The sequence below is a fragment of the Chiroxiphia lanceolata genome, chromosome 3 (assembly GCF_009829145.1).
Source record: "Chiroxiphia lanceolata isolate bChiLan1 chromosome 3, bChiLan1.pri, whole genome shotgun sequence".
Classification (NCBI taxonomy): domain Eukaryota; kingdom Metazoa; phylum Chordata; class Aves; order Passeriformes; family Pipridae; genus Chiroxiphia; species Chiroxiphia lanceolata.
This window is the reverse complement of record NC_045639.1, coordinates 87,501,605-87,518,192: the sequence shown is the minus strand read 5'-3', so window position 1 is coordinate 87,518,192 and position 16,588 is coordinate 87,501,605. Positions and strand designations below refer to the sequence as shown.

Sequence of the window (16,588 nt, the reverse complement as noted above, 5' to 3'; positions counted from 1 at the left end):
AAACTGTCCCTTCTCTGTGCAGCTAGACTGGTCAGTTCTCCTGAAAAGTAATCTAACTCCACAAGTAATTGTCATCTGCTTTCTCACATTAAAGCCATCTGTCTCCGTCTCTGGCTATCTATTCATACTGCCAATCAAAGACAACAACTGGAATTCAAGAATCTTATTTCCAGAACATCATTAAGCACAGCAAATAGGGACAGCAGTTCACATATCCTCAACATGTGAGGGGTTAAGGAGAAAGTCTCCTAAATGCATCTGAAGATGGCAGACCATCTCATGGACAGTTGCATATTGGTTTATTTTTAAAAGCTCATGCCATACCTCTTGGAAAAAAAATCACTCAACATGTTATCTAGTAAAACCTCAGTTATTTCACGTGAAGTTTTAGCATTCAATCTTCAGTTGCTATGAGATGACAATTTTTTGAATTGCCATCAAATCATCGATTCGAACATCTCGAAACATGAACAGAGTGGCAAACAAAATAGGTATGTTCTGTATGGCACTTCTTGCACAAATCTGTTGTATGCAACATGAACCTTGCATTAAGCATTTCTTTATCCATTTCTCTACTATTCATCCCTATAGTCTCTTACTACACACCTTCATTTTACATAATAATATTTTCTCTAACATGCACACTGCGAGACTGTCTTACTTACTTGTCAATGCCTCTACACTACAATTGTTCTACTACACACAGTGCACTTATGCTTGCTGGACAAAACTTCTGTAAAAAAGTTAACTCTGCTTCAGTTGTAATACTAACCATAACTTTTGCCTAGCTGCCACCTTCTGTATTGCTCCATTAGGCTTGGAAAAGCATTAACAATCAAAGATTAATCTCTGTTCAAGCTGCAATTCTAAAATCTCAAAGTACAAAACTATCAGCTATCCACCAGTTTAATATCTACAGTTCTCCAAGAGAGTAACAGGAATAAGGCCATTAAAACAACAGTCAAATTGGTTTGCTCTTATTTACTACTTCATAGAGAAGTGAACATAATGAAACAATTACATTTCTTTTGTATTTCAGAATTGCTATTGTAGTGACTAAATGGTAATGACGATGAATGCTACTAACTTATGAATTTCTGAACACCACTAATGAACAAATGCTTCTGGGGTGAGACAGATTCTAAAAGCTTTTAAGCTCTTTGGCTGTTAAGTCAACTGCAGAAAAGTAAATCATGCTCTGGACAAAAATTAGGTGTGAAAAGGTCATTACATTTGTGAGTAGACAAACTAAGCTTTCACACGTTTCCTCTTTCAAGACAGAAGAAAACAAGGATCACTTTACAATTCCATAAAAAAAAAAAACCAAACCAAATAATGCTTACTAAATGTCTGGAGAAATTACAAAGACAATTATAATCATCCTTCAAGGTCATGCTAAATGAGATGCACAAGATCATTCAAAAATCAATCTGCCTATCATTGTATGAGTAATAGGTTATTCTGCCTTGAATTCAAATAGCAATCTGGAGCCGACAACAACTATTGTATTAACACCTAAGGCAATACAGAACCATTTCAATGCAAAACACATTAATGAAAGAATAGATGCAAACTACATCATCTGCAAAACTGTTACAAACTCTCCCCTGGCCAAAACCAGTACAGCACTGCAGGCCTAATTTATCATTTTCTTGTTACTATTGCATGTTCATAGACATAAAAAGCTGTCAGTATAAATCACCAAGGTCACAGACTTGCAGAGGCCCCCCCGAAGATCATTTGTTCACATTTCTTACAAAACAATTTTAAATATCAAGTGCTGTACTTCAGTAATACACATTACTTAATACCAAAAAAATCAGCAAACTTTGTGTTATTAAAGCTTGAAAACAGAAAACCAAGTACCAATTCAGTATTATGCCGAGAATTGAGACAAGAAAATGCAAGAAAATGCAACATGAAGTGTGAGTTCTAGTATTACATTCTAGAAGACCACGCTAATAAGGATCAGCTCAAAGTTAGCCAAAAGAAAAGCCATCTATTCACAGAAGCAAGTAAGTTTGCTTGTAAAGTTACAAAACTATGGAAAAAATAATCTGTATTTCTTAGATTGAGAGTAAGTTTTCAATGTTTGCTCCCCTGCCCTGAACAGGCAATCTCCCCACCACTAGCACAATGAGCCTCTAAAAACTGCCACCTATCAAAGTATTTGGAAGTTAATACTATCTTCTGACACACAACAGTCTTGGAAGAGCTACCAGTTATTGAAACATAGAACTAACTTCAGACATCACTGCATACTGTTTTTGAAAGTGCCCACTGCACTTTTCTGAACATTGTACTGAGGTGAATAAATCATAGTAAGAATCTTTAATAAATCTTTTTTTCCACAAATTAACAGCTACGATGGAACAAAAAGTTATCCAACATGAATTAAATGAGATTATAACAGTAAAACCAGTATTGTTGAAATAAATTATTCTAATAAAGAATCAATCTTACTGTCAATCACTGTCTCCTCAAGATTTTCATAAGCTAGAGCCAAGCTTAAACAGAGGACACCTCACACCACGATAACTGTCACCCATTGGTACCACTGCTAAAACTTGTAGGTCCACACAGAAAGACTGCAGAACCCTTGAGGCTGGCAAAGACCTCCAGAGGCCATCTGGTCCAACACCAGGGTCACCTGGAGCTGCTTGCACAGGACTATGCATATATGGCTCCTGAGTATATAGGGAGGGAGATTTCACAATCTCGCTAAGCAACTTGTGCCAGTGATCAATCACCTTCAGCGTTTCAGCTTGTGCCTTCTGCCTCTCATCCCATTCCTGGGCATCTCTGAAAAAAGCCTGGTTCCATACTCTGCACTCTCCCTTCAGATACTTGTACACATTGACAAGACTTCCCCTAAGTCTTCTTTTTCTCTTGGTTAACAGTTCTAGCTCCAAGACTTTACTGGTAACAGGAAGAGCTCAGAACACATGTGGCCTTACCAGGGCTGAGTAAAGGCAAAGAATCACCAACAACCTGCTGGCAATACTCCTCCTAATGCAGCTCAGGATACTACCAGCCTTCTTCACAGCAAGAGTACATTCCTGGCTCGTGGTTCACTTGGTGCCCACCAGAACTCCCAGGTCCTTCTCAAAGTTGCTTTCCTGGTGGCTGATCCCCTGCATATATTTGTGAGTTCATTCTGCAGAGCTTAGCACTTTCCCTTGCTGAATTTGACAGTGTTCCTGTCAGCCAACTGTCCAACCTAGCAAGGTCTCAGGATGGTAGCACAACCCTCTGGGGTATAGAGCTCCAGAGGGCATCATCCCAGTTTTGTGCCACCTACAAGTTTGCCGAGGGTACACCCTGCCACATCATCCTGATCATTAATGAACACATTGAACAGAACTGGAACCAGTAGTGATCCCTGGCATATCCCACCAACGACTGGCCTCCAACTAGACTTCATGATCACCATACACTAGGCCCAGACATTCAGCCAGTTTTCAATCCACCTCCCTGTCTGCTCATCCAGCCCATATTTTGTAAGCTTCTCTGTGGGGATCTTATGGGAGATGCTCAGTGTGGGTTAGGTGTGGCTTCTCAGTGTTTGGAAAATGCACATCAACAAGAGATGTTGGCATGTTATAACAGTACAGGAGTTGTGAAGAGTTGAAGTTTGACATGAGAAGCATTCTTCTAAGAACAGTTCAGCTTAAAAGTCAAACCTTCTGAAACTTCAAGAGTTAAGTTTACACATCTGTCCATAAACAGATATGGATATCTGTCCATAAACTTGTTTCAGAAAATTTTGAATTATGTTTTAAAAATGGTACTGTAGCAATATGAATATGATCTAGAAAGAGTACTCAAACTGTTAGATATGATTTGAAAAAAGTCATACTGCTAAAAAACCAGTATTCTGCTTGACCACACAATTTCCGTGGGGTTTTTTTGTTTGGTTTGGTTTTTGTTTTGGGGGTTTTTTTGTCCTAACCTGTATGTTTGCTACACTTTAAGTTTTTGGAAAATTTAGACAACTCAGTTCTGTGCCCACCTCTTAGTAAAATAAGTACCTTAGGAAGAAAAACTGCTCATTGGAATGGCTAGAGTCAAAAAACAGAAACAAAGCTAACAGAAGAAAAGATAAGGCAAATGTAAGGAAATAATTTGAGAATTTACTGTTATGGACTTCTTATAAGGTGAGAAACTTGTCAAATACAGTCAAGATGTTTGCTGTAGCTTATCCTTATACACTACTGTCAAAGTGTTTAGCCTCATGCTAGACACCTGTCATCTTGCTTTGCCATCAAGTGTTAGAGAAGCTCTGTTTTTCCTATGGAAGTCCAACACTACCAGAAAAAGGTTCGGACTCCAAAACCACACAGCTCACAGCTGGACACTGTTATAGGCCCAGGGAAGCCGCAGTTGCCACATTCTGCAGGACTGTCCCAAATGTCATCACATAGAAAGCCAAACAGAACAAACCAATTTATTTTCCAATTTATTTTCCATTTAAAGTGTGGAGTTAAAAATACTCTCTAAACACTCCTTTTTTTCCCCCCTCAATCACCCTCCTTGCATCTCATTTATATTCTCATTTGAATGACATGGTGTTAAGAAATACCATAAAATATTTCATTTGCTCCTTTATTCAAATATTAGCTGTTGACTTCTGAAGATGTTTCATAGCAAGCATGAAACTTGAATTAAAATCTAATTATTACAATAATTCTTGCTTTTAACTAAGAGCATCTGCAAAACATACACAATCTTCTGTATTAAGTTATCACTGAAAGCTGTTTTGAGTTTTCTCCCTGACCTCCCCAGGGAGAAGCAGCTTTTACATTAACTACTTAAGCTGGTAATTTCCATGTTAGTACCCTCCCAGTGATTTACCTTCAGGGATGAGATGCTGTCAGGATCATAATTTATTACTAATCCTCTCAAAATTCTTAACTAGCATTTCACAGAAACTGAGAAGTTCAGGAACTTTTCATACTAAATAAATTTTATTTCTTCAGCAACTTTAGTTTTAACAGTCTATTTCATGCTATGCCATTCAGATGCTGGGGAAAAACTCAAACAAAAAAAGCAAACGCTGCATTTTCCCCTCAAACTACGACAAAAGCTCTTCTCTGTATGTATCACTAGATCAAATTTACTGTGATTCTGATGTTTGAAGCCATAATAAAATGGAACACAGAAAGCTAATATAATGACAACCACATCAAACTGCAATGTTATCTACCTTTCTATCACATTCAGTAACACAAGTCCTCAATTGTCAGCAACTTTTGTCCACCACAGAGCTTCAATATGTTGTCCCCCATCTGTCACCTTCCCCCCCAAAATCCCAACATATCAAATGCTACAATACAGCATGGTCTGATAAGCAGTCTGTTCCTTGTTACATTAATAGCTCACCATGTATTTCAGAGTAATACATTAAATCAACCTGGACCTTCAGAGAGGCTCAGAACACTCAATCAATCCTTAAAAACCAGATTTTTAACTGGATTAGTCATTGGGACAAGTTCGCTAGTTCCATACTTTAAATTGCAGCCATTTACTATCTAAAGAACACCACCCTACTGCATCCCTCTTCCTGTGGAAGCAGGAGAATATGCTCTCACAAAGAAAGCCTAAAAGCACACACATGCTAAAGTGAGCTTTTTTTCCTCAGTTTCTACTCAAATTCAAGGTTACCTGCTGACAGTGCCAAAGCCTTTTTTTACCCCTCAGCTTTTCACAGTATTGTATATTACCACACTGCAGAAATTCAATTTCAGAGCAGCTATAATCTAATTCCTCACACTGAAGGCCACACAAAGCAGTACCGTTAACATACATTTTAACTAATTGTAGAATGGATAAATGGCTCTGCCATGGACTTAAATAGAAGCACTTGATTCATCTGTTTCATGGTACAATTAAATCAGTCAACTGCAGTCACTGCAGGCACAGTATTCCTACTTATTTTTAGTATTTTGTGTTATAGTAGGCATTCAATGTAAAACCATGTTTAATTAGGTATGAAAGGATTTGCTAACATACCACTTATTACAATACAACCTTTATTAGACTCTAATTTAGATTTTTTTCCTTCACTGTGAATATGAGTATACAGAGGACCAGATACACCTTGCCTTAACCTTCCTTTAACATACAGTTGCAACACTGGCATTGAAAGAGGCTGAAGACAGGCAGAAGTCAGGGGAACATAGAAAAGATTTCTGTTACGTCTGTACCACAAATCCCCAACTCTTCACTGATATAAACCAAAGATCTGAGATCACCTCTATCCAGAGACACAGGAACTGAGATGCACATCGTGTCCCCTTCTATTCTTTTTCCATCATCTGCTAAACATTTGTGGAAAACTTTGAAATAGTTGCTTTTGTTCTTGTGTTCACCCCTGTATAAAAGTATTCTCTTTCCATGCTTAAAAAAAAAAAAATAACTCTATGACCGAGGATCAAACAGTGGTTTGATGACTAAGCACAAAGACCTCCCACTTTTGGAAACTGGGACAAACAATTTGATAGGCATGCAGAATGCTATCTGAAAAACACAAGAGCCTAACTACTTACTTGTCAGATGTCTAGAGCCAGAGACAAGCATTACAGGCAATGCCTCACAGTCTTGCCTGTGCACTAATGCCTTTATCTCATCTAGAGGTGAGTTTTATATCAGGCTAACACAGCAAAAAAACCCCGTAACACCAAGAAGTGCAAAGCTACCAAGATAAAAACAGTTACTCCCTTCCAGAATCATGCATCTCTTCCTCTGAAGTGGAACAATCCAAACTGGTAAAGAAAGACTACACACTTGGCCAACCTCTCCCTTAGACTTACGGAAGTGCCACAGCCCACTAACTTTTCACTACTGAACTAACTTTTGCATTATGTCATACCACTGGAAAAAGTCCTGCCAGCAATAAAAACTGGAATGCAGATACATGGCATCCACATGCTGTCAAGGTCACACTCTATTCACTCTTCAGACCATAATAACAGCATTGCTCATGCTGTTAAGATGTGGAAATCACTTACATATGGAAGCCTCACCATCACTGATAGTGGGCAAAGTGTTATGAAAGCACTAGAGCATTAAAAAACCTACTCCTGATCCAACTTTGAAACCAGACCTTGCAATAGGTGGTTTTCACTGTCTGCCACATTTGTACAGTCCACCCATATATCAAAACCAGCTCACTGTTTAAGCATAAGACTCTACAGTTCCCTCCAAACAATGACAAAAAAACCTCACCGAGGTTGATAATAGCCCCCTCCTGTGTGAGCTCATCCCTAAAACTTCTATGAAATGGTTCATCCATTTCTCCCGCTTTGCCTTAATGTTTACCTACTCTAAAACAGAAGGGATAGTTTCAGAAGGACAAAATGCAGCAGTTAAAAACAAAGGAAGTCATAATTTCATGCTCCAAGCATTTGCATGGACAGCTCAGTTGAAGTTTTCAAAGGAACAAATAAGCCTGAAATCTTAGTAAACAAGGTATTCAGACAAGACTTGTTCATGCTTGATGTTTACTTCATTTATCACTCAGTATCTGTATAAGTCCTAAATGCATTAAGACTAAGTCATCAACATTGAAGACAAAGGTATTGTCTTCATCTGAGAAAACACAGACAACACAGAACACTGAAGTTATTGAACGCTGATGGAAACCACATATTTCCAAGTTCAGCTAGTGTTGAGGACAAAAGTGTATTGTAATACTCAGCTGAATGGTGCCTACAGCCAATCTGTGTTCAAAAATAACAGCAGAAGTAGAAAATAACAGCAATAAATTGAAAAACCTCCAAGAATCACAGAATCATTACAGTTGTAAAAGACCTCCAATATCATCAAGTCCAACCTTTGGCTGCATACCACCATGCCCACTAAACCATAGCACAAAATGCCACATCCATCCACATCTAGGGTTTTTCTTATACATTGTGAAAATAAAACAAATTTACTGCTGACTGAAATGTAAACAATCTCACATTTTAGATCTTTATAGATGTTTGCTAACAGTTATAAAAACAATACTTGTTTGTTTGAACAAAACGCTGATGTTGTTCTTCCAGCTAATGAGTTTGGCCTTAATGTTAGTCTCATGGAGGTTAAAATAACACTACATGTGCTCTTCAGTAATGTAATGCAGTTGAACAAGAGATTAATCTTTCCTTCTATACCTCAGGAAAACAAACTCAAAAGCTGACATTATGACAAGCTAAGTGAAGGTCTGGGTCTTTTTTGACTATCACATGACATAGATGCCAGCAAGATAGCCTGAATAATTTAATGACCCATGTCATTTTAAAAAAGGCTTAAAGTAATAAAATTTATGGTCTGGGTCAAGTTAAAGTACCTAGTCAATGGGCCTGAGAGCAATTCAGCTCACCTAAGATACCCACTAGCTGATCCACCCAATTTTTCTCCTACCTACTGCACAGCCCCTGATGACCACCGAGCTGTCAAGGTTGACACATCTCAAGAACCTGTACTGAATTGCCTCACATAATTCTGCTACAACTTACACCAGTCAGAAAGACAGAAAATCATTAGCTATGCTTGTTCCTCAATTAAGAGTTTAAAGGTAGTATTTAGCTTATCCCTTATCCCCTTACCCAGTTAAGACAAACCCTCTTTCTTATATACTTGTTCTAGGAGAATTCCATACACTTATAGCCTGAAACAAAACACCTCCTTGGGTAGCAGTGCTTCAAAACAATTTTTCTCATGACCTCTTGCTACAGAGGCATTTAAGAGCTCACAGCAAAGCTACATGGGAACAACTTCACTATGCTAAAGCCAGGATGCAATGGAAGAGAGTTATATTAGCAAGGACATGAACTTAAAGATTAAAACTTACCAGGAAAACAGAAGATACATCTAAATATCATGAATGAAAAATTTGCATAACAACTTACTGTGTAAGTGATAGCTGCCAACATTCCAATCACAGTCAAAGAACTAATGGAAAATGAAAGTGCAGTCAAGCCATCTGCAAAAAAAAAAAAAAAAAAAAAGAAAAAAGCCTTCTGAAAATACTTACAGTAGATGTATAAGAACCCTTCTTCCTGAATTGGTTTATGGATGAGATTTAAGTTCATGAGAATAAAGAAAAAAATTGAGACACAGTTACCAGCCATAACTCAGATGAAATATTTACCTAGCATAGCTTTTTGTCCACAACAGATCTTCCTCACATACTGCAAGAAGTGGGACAGACTCACAGAAGTTGCATTCAGTCAAGTGGCTGAAGAGCCACTAATGAACTTGCTCCCATAGCTGTCTGGCTTCCCTAGGGTGCTGTGGTATGCTTGCACAATTTTTACATGCATTCTGGATGGTTAATCTTAATTTTCTTTATCACCTAATTTCTCCTACTGAAGTATTATACAGAATCAGCCAAGTATGGATTCTTCAACCAACCAAAAAAGGCCAGGCTGCAGGCCTCAGCTTCACTCAATGGACATGCAGACCTACAAACCGGAAGAAGTTCAGGGGACTTAAGAGTTACTGTAGCCTTATTATCATTCTAGAAATGAAAAGGGATAGTAAAAGAGTTACCAAACAAAAAGGCAATAAACTCCCTGAAACCTCTTGCATAATGCTTCACAACAGGCCTGTCCCTAACCTCACTGTGCAGGACACATCACAAGTGGTTTTGGTTAAACAGTAACATGGAAACTTATAGTAGATATTACAGAAATTAATCTTCAGCAATCAAATTCATATTTCTGCCTGGTCATAACCAGGTAGAACCATTTAGAGTTCTTCCCCATGTTCTCCCCACTAGTTAATTCAAGAATTTAGAGTACAGTAACTTTTATTCTTACTCACATAGAATTACTGGTCAGTTTCCATTCTTATTTTCTGAACACAGCACTAAGCAGTCATAAACAGATCCTCCATGAGAAGTTGCATCTTTCTTCTGACCAACCCTACAGGCCTCCTTCCTAAACTAATAGAAGAGCACAACCAAATCCAACTTCACAGCTCAAACCTCTCTTTTGCTGTTTTTGCCACATAATAGCAAACAACTTTCCCAGAGCTAAAAGCAATATGTCCCTAGATTTCAAATGCTAAAGCTATGTTTAAAACATAAAAACAAACAAACAAAATCACAAAACCAAACCCTAAGTCTAGCACTATTCTCCCTTCAGTACTTGTGAAAATTTTCCCTGAAGCTCAGGGAAAAACAAACAAACAAACAAACAAAGGAGTGACCCCTACTTGTAACATATCACACAATGTACTTACCACATTTGATGTTCCTTCTGTACAAGTATTTGAAACCAACATTTAATATCCATTTTAAAAGTCTGAACTGTGCTCAAAGGAACATTAAGAAACTAACTAGCTGAAAAATTTATAATTGTATACCAGAAATATATTATCAGGCTCTGCCTCAGTGGATGAGTTTGTATTCCTTTTATTATGCCACTACCAACTGATGATGTTGGATACTTGTTCTGTCTCAAGATCTTTATATTTCTTTGGTCCACTGCAGACAGGCAAAGGAAAAGGGTAAATTAAGATAAAAACAGGACAACAGGTACAAGTAAAGACAACAGGCAAGCATTTTGACCTTATTTCTCCAGCAACTGGAACACAAAAGAACCTTCTCCAGGCATTTGCTGAGGCTTCTCTCTGGGCAGCTGCCTCTGGCTCTCCAGCCTGAACACCTGTTTGGTCTCCCACAATTTGCTGCCTGTGGAGTAGCTCTACAAAGCCCAAGGTGGTCTTGGGAGACAGCAATCTGAAGATGAACCAGCAGCGTGCCCTGCCAGTATGGAAGTCCAATGGCATCTTGGGCTGTATCAACTGGAATATGCCCCTCTATTAAAGGATGGGACCATATAAGGAATGCTGCAGCCACCTTTGAGGCCCCTGCTACAGGTAAGATTGACAAATCTGAGCAAGTGAAAAGGAGAACTAAGTTGGTCGGAAATTGGAGCACATGCTGTGCAGAAAAGCTCAGGAGCCAGGCCTGTCCAGCCTGCCGAGACAGCTTTGGAGACACTTAATGCAGCCTGTCTGCTTATCAAAGAGGTGGGGTCCAGGGTCTTCAGTGGTGCATAGTTGTCCAGGGTGAGTCAATGGGTGATGGCATTAAACCCACACTGGGTAAGAGGAGAGATTCTTTCACAACGAGATAAGTGAGTTTCCAAATGCAGGGGGTTTTCAAGAGCTAGCTGATAAAGCTCTGAGCAATTTAGTCTGACCTAACAGCTTCCTTCTTGGTGCAGGAGATTTCACTAGATGATCTGAGGTCTCTTCAGCCTGAATTATCCTATGAGAAAATGCTGATGGAGTCAGAACACAAAACCAGACTTTCACATCCCAACCCAGACTCTTAATCATTATACCTTCCTCAAAATAATTATTAACTATACTATATTTTCATAGCAAAACCAGATACAGAGATCAATATTTCACTACAGTCATATCAAGGTAGCCTGGAAAAATCAGCTTACATCTCGGCTCAACCACTGTCAGTATCCGTATAAACAATCTGAGAAGCATTTATTCCTACGCTGTTATAATCTTTGCAAGGCAAGATTAACACAAACAAGCAGACAGCCAAAATGTTCAATAAGCTATGGACTTGTCCTCCCCATCTACTATGCTTACAAGCACAGTTTATAGCATAGAGCATATTATGATTAAAGAGTCTGCAAGGATGTTAAAGCAAACAAGAAAGGTTGAGTATTTAAGTGGCAAGAGGCAGATGAGGCAATATAGGGGCCTGTTGTTGAGTGGGGCAGGGGCCCTCGTGATACAGAACTTTTCCAGGACTTTTCCATGAAAAGTCCAAGTTACTAAACGCTTTCTTTGCCTCAGTCTTTTACCAGCAAGACCAGACTTCAGGAAACCCAGACCTGGGAGCTCAGGGTTCAGGGCTGTAAGAAATATTTACTCTTAGTGGAAGAGGATGAGGTTAGAGAATACTTCAGCCAGCTGCACATACAAAGTTGATGGGCCCTGAAACACTGACAGAGCTGCCTAATGGCATTGCAGGGAACTTACAGTCAGTACAAAATTCCTAGAATAATGCAGAACATGACTTGACAAAGGTTTGTATCGTTATATTCTAAAACATTCACACAGAAGCCAATACTCCAACACATAGAGAATGAGGCTCAAAATATTGGAGTACTTATGCATTGGGATTAATGTTTGCTAGACAACTTTTAGTTATCTTCCTTTGGAAAGCAACATGAAATCTGTCTTATCTCACCTACAAAACACTTCCTTCACACTTTTCCCCTGAAAATGGAACACATGAATTGCACTGGCTAAAAACATGAACTGCACAAGTTAAAGGTTAAATACTACTTCATGGAGTTTGGCCTTCACACTAGTTCTTTACAGCCCTAGTATAACAAATGCAAACACGACAATTTTAGAAAAGGTCAGTACTAGGAGAAAAAAGAGGAAAAAGTCATAACACCCATAGGATTTTCCCATCTAAACAGACAAAGCCACTTACTAGTTTCATTCTTCCAGGGAACAGCAGTATTGCTTCTCATTAGGTAGATTAAAGACTGTTACACAAGATACACACTCACCATACCCTAAAAGTCAAACTTCAGCATGCAAATAGCATTTAAGAGCTGCGTTAAGTAAAAACTATAGAAGAAAGTATCTTCCCCTCCCCACCACTAATATCAGAGGACACATCATTGGAACCCATGCTGTCAAATGTATGGGACTGTACTGAAAGCAGACACTGCCAGTGTCTCCCCTCTGTACTTTAAAGACAGTTCTAAATTTTCTCTGAACAGGAAGAACAATCTTATTGGAAAGACGTAGTGTAGGTGAGCAGTTAAAGTCAAGTTAGAAAACTGTCACAAAGGAAGTTAATCATCTTGTTCAGTCAATGACAAGCATGCCAAAACAAGTTAGTAGCAATTTATGCAAAGCTCACAACACATCTCAAACTTACGACTACTTCCAAATTCTTCAAACAGGAGCTTCACTTTCTCCCACTCTGTGGAATTCTTCTTGTTGGGAATATCCAAAGGAACAAAAGCACTGTAATACAGAAAAAAAAATTAATTTTTTTTTACCCTAATTGCTCAAATATAAAAAGAATTCTACTTCCCAATTAAGAAAATGGAAATCCATTCATTCCTGAAGAATCAAAGTTCTGTGACATTAGGCTTCAAAAATTCTGAAGGTAGTTTTTCATTTTATTTACATTCCCCTAAAATGCTTTATTTAGACCAACAGAGTACATGTATGAGTGTGCAGTCAGGCCTGAGGTCAATGAACAAGTGATTTTCTATTTACCAGTCCTAAAAGAGGTAAGGACCCTACACTCAAGTATCATTAAGATGTATTAATCTGATTTACTATCCTGATCTGATTCATATGCAATGCAGAGGAGCAAATAAACTTTAAGCATCAATTGAGACAAATTCTCCTATAAATACACACTTCTGAAAGCCAAAATAAAACAATTAATTATCTTCTAAACAAGCATTAAAATTTAAAGGGACATATTTATCTTCCATTATTACAACTAAACTAACACATCTGCTGCATTCCATTCTTTGTTCTGTAGTTGGCCCAGAGAAGTTCACTCAAGGTTTTTGATTTTCCAATAAGCAGAGACTAGCAAAGAACTCTCAGAGAACGATGTCAGGTAGAAGAGTCCCCTAACTGAAAGCTTCGTCTTGTCAGTCTCACCATCTGAAGTCAAATTATAAGAGTAACTCTTCAGCACCTCTACAGACAAAACAGCTGGGTTTGTAACAGCTGGAAAACCAGTATCTCCATACCAAAACAACACTGAAACCATTGCTTCAAGACATGAAAAAGGATGCCTACAAGTCACAACGAAGTCAGATTTCAAAGGAAACATTTTAGACAAAGAATGGGAGAACCCAACCCTAAGTCCAACAAGAATGCTCACAAGTATCTTTCACACTTGTATAAGAAAGAGTACATTAATTAGATCCCCACTTCAAGTCCCAAACAAATACGCATATCCAGGAATATGTCTCAAACTTCCAAGTACAAAAAAGATGCTTATGTATCAAAAGTTAGGGCTAAACCAACAGTGTGCTCTTACTATCACACTAAAACTAAACTGGTAGTCTGCAAAAAAAGCTGACATTTTAAAAATTAAAATCTTAATTTCTGAAAAATTCTTGATTTGCAGCTTCTTGACTGCACTAGAGGCAGATAAAGGGCTAGCATTTACTTAATTTGACACACGCTTGTTGACTTTAGATTTTCTTCTTGTATCTGCCTCTAGTAGTAATTCTTTCTGTAAAACAGCATCCAAGCAACATGAAGACATGGGTATTAAAACCAAGTTAGGCAATATTTCTACTTACAAGACATAGAAACACAAATAACTGCAGGTTTATTTGCTAAAAAAGGGTTAAAATAGGAGACAGAACATAAGTAAGCTTAAGTCCTTTTTATTTTAGCATCAGTATGGATCTGGTATCTGTAGACCACATTCAGGGAACAAATGAAATGGAAGAACATCTTATGATACTTATAACTTGCTTGCCTTTTCTCCCCCAAGAGCAATAGGATTACTTTTTTTTTTTTCTGTGACTACCTACAAACAGCATGTCAAAAGACACTAATCAGAACAGGAGCCACTGTATATGTAATACACACTCTTCAATTATTACTCAGATAAATCTCAACTGAAGGAGATGGACATCTGATTCTGGTCCTGCTCAAGTTCCATGCACAAGACAGAGCTAACACACCTAGCCATCTACAGACCTGCATCCAGTCCACACTCCCAAAGGATCTCCAAAACACAGCCTATCTATTGCATCAGCACATCACAGGGCAGTTTAGGCCTATTCTCCATGCACACTAAGCAAGAAATTTGACAAAAGCCTTGGCTATTTTGCTGGGTTGACTATATGTCAACACAGCCTGAGGGGCCATAGTAGCCACCAACAGAATGAGAAGTTTCCATGCCAAATAACTCCATTTACCTGTCATCGCTGTGATCAATACAGTGCCTGAATAGAGTACAAGCACCAGGGCAGTGTTTTACAGCTGTAGCTGAGAATTTAGGTAATGCAAGCAAACAAAGCAGCTCAGTTGTGATGTGTGACACTTGGAGTTCTGGGCATAAATGAAAGTATTAACTGCAGTCATTTAAAGAGTAGAAGAAAACTGCTATGCTGTTCAAAACACATTCTGGGTATATTATGCTTATGATCTAGATCAATATCTAGGCTACACAACAAGGAAAATAAATGAAAGACAAGCAGTTTAAAACTATTAGCTTTTTGCAGGGCTAATAACACACAGGTGTAGATGGCTAAAGTTTGATCCTTAAATCAAAGAGTGTCACGAACTGTCATCCTGAGGAAATTATTTTCCAACACACTACATTTAAACTCATATCACAGAACTCACTTTAAGAAAATAATTTGCATAACTATTTATAGGTTAATTAGACATATATTCAAGCTTTTTAAAAACTAATGGTTCTAGAAAATTTAAGGTAATCAGTTTGATTCCAAACACTGACAGTCATGGAAGCATTCCTTTTAGGACCAAACACTGATTAGCCTTAAAAGAAAGCATTTTATTTTACACCAGACTGATGTGTAAGTGTCCCTCAATGTAGATTGTGGTATCTCAAGCCCCTTGACAAGCACATGACATTTAGAGAAAAGTTATCTACTTTCCTTGTATTACGAGAAGGGAAAGGTATTACAAGTAAAAACCACTTCTGAGTATGCCAATATAAATTTGTCCTATACTTTGCTCTTAATGGTACTCCACATCAAGTTATTTGTGTGCAGAGGATTTAAGCGTTACAGACACGTACATCTTTGCCACAGCAACAGACTAACAGACAACTGGAGTAAGAGGTATAAACACTACTCCTGATAAGAATTCAGACAGTAACACCCTGATAATTGAGCTGTGTTATCAATTTAGAAAAAAACCTCCAAGGTCATAGCTGTTTTGTGCCACATTTCCCACAACAGTCCAAAAGATCTCCAGTGGAGCAAGGTCAACATCACAGTAAGAAAGCGAGATTCTTAAACTTTGAACTTAATATAACTTTCATGATTTCTTTGAGGAATGCTGACCAGGAAAGAGGCAGGAACTTCCTATGCAGACCTTTAAAGCTATTTATTGACCTGGTTTAATTATACAGATGACTAGCTAAATCAGTCAGAACAGAGGCTGTCTGGCTATGAGATGCTAGTCATGTAAGCACAGGAAGACAGACTACTTGCTAGGCATTGAAGTGGAAATATTCCAACCCCTCTTGCTCTTGTAAACTGTATGCATGAGTATTCTAGTCCATTAAGCCTAGCCACCTAGAATTAAATCCAGTACATAAAGTCTGTTTTAATGTGGCTTTGATCATGACTGCCAAAGAGAAAATCCCCTTCTACTACCTGTGTCTCCTAGAACGCTTCCATCAACGCTGCCTCCGTACAATCCTAAACATCCACTGGTCAGATTATGTGACCAATACATCTGCTCTAGAACAAGCAGCAGTCCCAAGTATTGAGGCCATGTTGCTGAGAACACAGCTCCATTGGCAGGGCATGTCTCAAGGATGAAGGACCACCGCCTCCCTAAGATCTTGCTTTATGGTGAACTTGCC

At 38.4% G+C, this 16,588-nt stretch overlaps 1 protein-coding gene across 2 annotated transcripts in view; it reads right to left on the bottom strand.

Moving 5' to 3' along the window:
- Positions 1–16,588, bottom strand: part of LMBRD1 (LMBR1 domain containing 1) — a 74,197-nt gene that overhangs the window by 38,701 nt on the left and 18,908 nt on the right. For both annotated transcript variants that reach the window (XR_004356198.1, XM_032683515.1), the window contains exons 6-7: positions 12,920–13,008; positions 8,895–8,968 (exon numbers count right to left, since the gene is read on the bottom strand). Coding sequence is in view for 1 of the 2 variants with exons in the window: in XM_032683515.1 (XP_032539406.1) it covers positions 8,895–8,968; positions 12,920–13,008 (163 nt within the window). In the remaining variant the exon portion in view is untranslated. The remainder of the gene's footprint in view (positions 1–8,894; positions 8,969–12,919; positions 13,009–16,588) is intronic.